Source organism: Entamoeba histolytica, genomic scaffold, assembly GCF_000208925.1.
Source record: "Entamoeba histolytica HM-1:IMSS scf_1104750517413 genomic scaffold, whole genome shotgun sequence".
NCBI classification, from domain to species: Eukaryota; Evosea; order Mastigamoebida; family Endamoebidae; genus Entamoeba; species Entamoeba histolytica.
In genome coordinates, this window is record NW_001914886.1 from 103,024 (window position 1) to 109,509 (window position 6,486).

The window sequence follows — 6,486 nt, forward strand, 5'->3', positions numbered from 1 at the left end:
AAAGAAGATAAGAGCATTGCCATAAAGTTGATATTAGTAAGAAGAAACAATATACAAGAAGAAACAAAATGGAAATTTGAGAGTTATTACAGAGAAGACATTGGATGATAAGAAAATGAGCATTCAAATAATAAAAAAAATAGAATAGATACAAAGGAGTTTTAACAAAATGAAAGGATAATCTTAGATAAACAGAAGTGAGAACAACAGAGACAATGATATTGAAAGAAGAGTTATTAAATTTTAATCAATTTGATATTTAGAACTGTCTTGATGGTATAATATATTTAGAGTCATAATGTCTTTTGTTTGCTAAGTAAAGAAGAATGGAAAAAGATTTTTATTAGAGTAAATACACTTTGATAAGATAACAAGAATATATCATATCAATACATGAATGAAATAAATTAAAGCTGGTGTTGGTAATAAAAATTGTTGGTATTAAAAACAGAATCATAAAGCTGAGTGGAATAATGAAACTGAACCAAATTAAATAGAATCAAAAAAAAAATAAACGATTAAAGAGAAATAAAAAGAAGTAGGTAGAATAAGAACATTGATACATAAATGTAAAAAATGAGAAGATTTAGAAGAGATTTCAATGAATTGAATAAGGTTATTAAGTCTGTTTAATAATAACAAAGATAAATGATAAACTTGAAATAGTTATAGTATTAAACAAACAATACAAAGAAAAAAAAATAAATAGAAATGGTAATTCAAATGTACTAAAAGTTCATTAATATTTATTATGAAATAAAAACGATTCAACACAAGAAAATAGGAATTATTCTATATTGTTTAAATGATTTATTAATATAATAATCCTTAGAAAAATACGAATAACAAAAGAAATAAAATGGAAAATAAACAAAAAGAATGGTATGTAATTTGACAATACCTATAATAATAAAATAAAATCAATACATTGATAGTATGTCATAAGGTAACCAGCATCATTTTCCATAATTAAATATTTCATAATAAAATACTGTTAGCAGTTTTACAAATTAATTTTCAATTAAAATGAAGACTATTAAATTTTTATTGATTACACATTCTTGCATACAGAATTTTAAATGAGAAACAAAACCTTAAAAAGACTATTCAAACAAAAAATTCAACTATGTAAGTTTAATTAAATAAACTCAAAAATGTCATGCGAATAATATTGAAACGAGTGGAAATAAAATCTGTTTTCTTGATAGAAATAAAACTAACAAATAAAAATTAAATAATATTTCTAAATAACATTTATTACATAACTTTTTCCTTCTCAAATCTCTCTTGAAATCATTATACACATTACGGCAATATACTTTATTTTCAGTTCAATTATAATTCAATACATATGTATTATTTATTAGTCTTTTTTCATTAACCTTTATAACATTACAACCATAGTTTTTATAATTACAAATCACTACTTATAAAATCATTTTTCTCTTGAGCAAGCATCAATATGTGTTTAAATAGAATAGCTTTCTTCTTTTTTATTAAATAGTAAATTCAATAATCATTTTGTACATTTTTTAAAGGTGTTAGATAGTCTTTTTAATATTGTAAAATTTCCATTAAGTTTTTGTGTTTTTATTCTTCTAACTAATAAGGTTTTAACATTCTTCTTCTCATTAATATCTTCATTATAAATAGTCAAAATAATTATATAATAATTTGTTTTACATATTTCTTTAGTATCTTTCAACTAAATTCTTTTAAAATGATTCTTTAATTATATTTTATTTTTAACACGACAGTTTTCTAAAAATATTCCACTGCAATATTCTGTATCTTTTCTCATTTTGCTTTATTCATTTTATTATTCTCCATTAACTATTGACAGTCATTTTTAACAAAAAACACATTAAGTTTAAAAATATTATAACTTTACTCTTTCATTTCTTTTCAATATTCCAACCTCACAGGCATATTCATATACTTTACAAAAATCTCAATACTTTCTTAAAACCATTTTCATATTAACTCATTTTATTCATTTCTCAATTAGTTTTTTATTATAGTCATGATTTCAAAATACAACCAAAATATTTTTTTTAATAATTCCATATCATTTTTTATTGAGTTATTATATCTTAGACATACTGAATTTCATTGTAGAGATTATCTATAAATTCAAAAACCGAGAAGAATCAAATAAAAGATAATAAAACAAATATTTTAATAAAGAAAAAAAAAAAAAAGAAAAAAAAAAGAAAGAAAAAGAAACTAGAAAATAAATAAAAAAAAAAAAAGAAATGAATGAAAATAAAGAAATATTTAAAGAGAAATTATTTAAATATTTAGATAAATTTATAGAAGTGAGTATAGAAGGGAAAAATAAAGAATTAATATTAACACCGGGATTAGTAATGTTTATGAATGGGATGGCACATCCATCATTTGGGAAAAGAAATGGGATGAGTGAATTTTTTAGACGAATTAAACATATTAAAATTGAACCTGAATCAGGAGAAATCTTAGGAGGGATACAAGAAGGGAAAAATATTAAATTACCTATAGGATTTGTTTCAGCATGTAGTATTACACGATTACATATTCAAGATTTAAAAGTATTTGTAAATATGACAACAAAAGGATTAGCGGAGAATTTAATAGAATTAACAGTAGAAAATAGTAGAATTCAAACGTTAGAAATATTTTTAGGATCAACACAAGGATTAATATGGAAGAAATTAAAAACATTAAAATGTATTAAATGTAAAGTAAATGTTATTGGAGCAGGAATATTTGAAAAGAAATTATTTCCAAAATTACAATTTTTAGATTTAAGTTATAATGAAATTAAAGTTATAGAAAATTTAGAAGAAAGACCAACAGATACATTAATATTAAATAATAATAAAATAAGAGAATGTTATATGTATTATTCAAATAATATTAAAAATTTATTTGTAGATGAAAATTATATTGAAACATTAAATGGATTTCAAGCTATGGGAGGATTAGAATGTTTATCAGCAAGAAGAAATAGGATAACAATGATAAAAAAAGAACAACAAAGTTTTAAATTAATGAAAAATTTAAGTGAATTAGATTTAAGTGAAAATCCAGTATGTGAAAAAGATAATTTTCGAATAGAATTAATATCATATTTACCAGAATTAAATAGAGAAATAGAATTTATATTAAATGAAGAAGATGTAACAATGAGAGAAATTGGAGAAGCAATGAAAATGAAATATGGAAGACATGAAGAAGAAAATAATTATGAATATATGATGAATGAAATTAATGAAAAAAAAGAAAGTAATATTAAAACACAAATGGAACTTGTAGATAGTTGGAAAAGAGAAAGATATTTAATAGGAATAATTAAAGGAATAAGAAAAGAAAATAAATATATTAAATTTATAAGTGAAATAGTTAATAATGTTATGAATCAAAGAATTAATACAATTCAACAAGATATTAAAACTATCATTAAATTAAGAAAAATATGTAATATTAAAATAGGATATGAAAATAAAGAAATTATTCCATTAACATATGATTTTGAAAGATTTAATATTAAATTAGGAGAAATAGAAGGAAATATTCGAATAGATACAGCAATTGAAACAGGAATACAAAGTTTAATAGATGAAAGAAAAGGAGTAAAAAATTTTGGGATTTCATTAGTTAATTTTATATCAAAAACATATAAAGGAAGAATAATTAGAATTATATTACCAGTTGAAATAGATAGTATTAAAAAAACAATTGAAATGATAATTGAAATATTTAAAAAACATAGAGAAATAATTCAAGAACCAATAGTTAGAAAAGATGGTAGAAAAGTATTTATGACAGAAATGTTAAAACATATTAATCAAATGTTATGTAATATTGAAAGAGGAGGAAATGATTATAAAGAATATGTAATAAGTAAAACTAAAATTACTAAAGAACTTGAAGAAAAGAAAGAAACTCGATTTGTAGAATATAATAAACCAAAGAAAGAAAGAGAGAATTCACAAATGTTAAAAAGACAAGCACCTAAACGAGTTGGAGCTAAAGATGAGAAAGTTATTGAAAGTAGTATTGGATTTGAATTTGAAAATATTTGTAAAGAAAATACAAATAAAGAAGAAGATACAAGTACAAATAGAAATCGAATAGAATTTAATGATAAGATTATAGAAGAGAAGAAAGATAAAGAAAAACAAGAAGAAATTCAAACACAATTAGATAGTCTTTCAGTTGATATTCCAAAAGTTATTCGTAGACCTGGTAAACGACGAGATAAACAAGAAGAAAAGAAAGAAGAGAAAGAAATAAGTGATAGTCAAATACATAAAATTGATATTGAGATTAAAGATGGATTAGACAATGAGTCATTACAGTCAGAAAGTGCACCACAAGCTGTAGTAAAAAGAATTTCAAGAAAAGGAAATAGAAGACCACCAACGAAAAAAGCACTTCAAGTTGGGTCTAAAGAACTTAAAGAAGAAGATGTTGTTCATTTAGATGTACCAGAAAGTCATGATGAATCTTCTCAACAAACACATTTAGATGAAACAACAACGTCACATATCGACAATGAGAAACAAAGCGAAAAACAACCTGAAAAGAAAATTATAGGAGGACAAGGATTTGGAGGAGGAGTTAATGCAGAATTAATGGCTAAACTTGCATTAAAAAAGAAAAACTAATCTTTTTTCATTTCATTTTATTTTCATTATATAATTTAGAAGAATGTTTAATTCAAAAAGAGTAGATAAAAGTACTACAAATAAATCATAGAAATTCATTAATATTAAAAAGAATTCAATTTTACAATTAACTAAAATGAAAGATGGAGCAATATTCATTATGTATAGAAAAACAAAATAAAGAAAAATGAAAGAATAAAATACTAAACACTTTGTACATCCAAAATAATAACAACACATTCTACTCTCTTATATTTATCATAATAAATCAAAAATGATGAAATATGACAATATAATCATAATCATATTGATTAATAATAAAATATCCATTCAATAAATAAATCATAAATTAATATTTTTTTAACATATTGTTCATTTGAGAATTTCTTCATTTCTTTCATTCTGAATATATTTCTTCTTATTATTCTACATCCATGTATTTTCCTGAATATTCATCAAAGTATTTCTTAATATTTTTCATATTTGATAGTACAATATCTTTTACAATTATTTTTCATGAAATTTTAATTCATTCATTTCTTCACAATCTAATTATTTCTTTATTTATCAATTTTTCTACTATTATTATGAAGTTGAATGATTATTACTTTTATTATTCTTTCTATTTTTCTTATATATTTATGTAATTTTATATATTTATTTTATTTGTGAATGTTTTACTTATATTCTTATTTCTTAATATTGTCATATCTATGATTAATGCGTTTTTTCTTCAAATCTTTCTTATTTATTATTTCTTAATTTCAAATCATAACCATTTTATCTTTCTCTATTTTTCTTATTATTAATTCCTTTGTATTTTCTTCTTCTCTTTTTTTCTTTATTTCTTCATCTTTATATATTTTTTATTTAAATTTTAACCCTCTCCATTATATATTCTCCTATTCTATCATGTTTATTCATTTGTGAAATTTTAATGATTATACAAATGAGAAAGATATTATTTAATGTTGGTATTATATTCCAGATATTACACATTGAATATTTTTGTTCATTTGTCTAAATTATTTCATTATTTATTATTTGTTGTTTTTTTCGTTATTTGAATATATCCCTTCTTTATTTGTTTTCATTTTGTCTGTCATTTTATCTTCAATTCATTTTATGATTTTATTACTTTCTTATTTCTCCATTTATTGATATATTCTTCTTGAAACTTGTCTTTTATGTATTTTATTATTTTCTTTTTATCTTTATTTTTCTTCTTCATTTATTTTCCACATATTTTATACAATCTATTCCATATTCAATTCTTTTTTCTTTTATCTTTATCATATCTCATCTTTTCAACATGAAATATATATTTTCTTACTATTTCAATACTATATTCATCTCTTTTACTCTTTATTCCATCTCCCATTTTATTTTGATTTACATATAATCTATTGCTACACATTCATGTACATTTTATATTTCATTCTTTTATTCATTTTCTTATCATTTTATCTATTTCATTCAATTTTGTAATTTGTTATTGGCAACGAAAAAAAGCAAATAATTGAAAAAGAAGAGAATGAATGATATAAAAGAATAAAAATAAAATAAGGAATAGAAGAAGATGAAGAAAGAATAAAAGTAGAAAGGAGAGAATATAAAAATAAAGAAGATAAAGTGTAATAAAACAAAAGAGATGATAAAAGAAGAAAAGAATGAAAAAAATAAAAGATGCAAATTTTATTTCAACAAATAAAAAAAGTGCAAAATTTAATGATGCAAAATATTTAGCAACATATTTATTGGTGCAAATTATTTTGAAATAAAAATAAATTATCATTTGATATTATTATATTTGATAATAATTTATATTATATAT

The 6,486-nt window shown here is 21.3% G+C and overlaps 1 protein-coding gene across 1 annotated transcript, besides 5 other annotated features; it reads left to right on the plus strand.

Moving 5' to 3' along the window:
- Positions 1-2,255: 2,255 nt before the first annotated feature.
- On the plus strand, positions 2,256-4,652 carry EHI_073680 (uncharacterized protein; the record flags this gene model as incomplete). Its single annotated transcript, XM_648880.2, has 1 exon — positions 2,256-4,652. One exon carries the CDS (start codon positions 2,256-2,258, stop codon positions 4,650-4,652), a length of 2,397 nt encoding a protein of 798 aa, XP_653972.2.
- Positions 4,653-4,686: 34 nt separating this feature from the next.
- Positions 4,687-4,993: a repeat region.
- Positions 4,994-4,997: 4 nt separating this feature from the next.
- Positions 4,998-5,386: a repeat region.
- An 11-nt stretch (positions 5,387-5,397) lies between these two features.
- Positions 5,398-5,736: a repeat region.
- Positions 5,725-5,892: a repeat region.
- Positions 5,873-6,149: a repeat region.
- Positions 6,150-6,486: the final 337 nt, after the last annotated feature.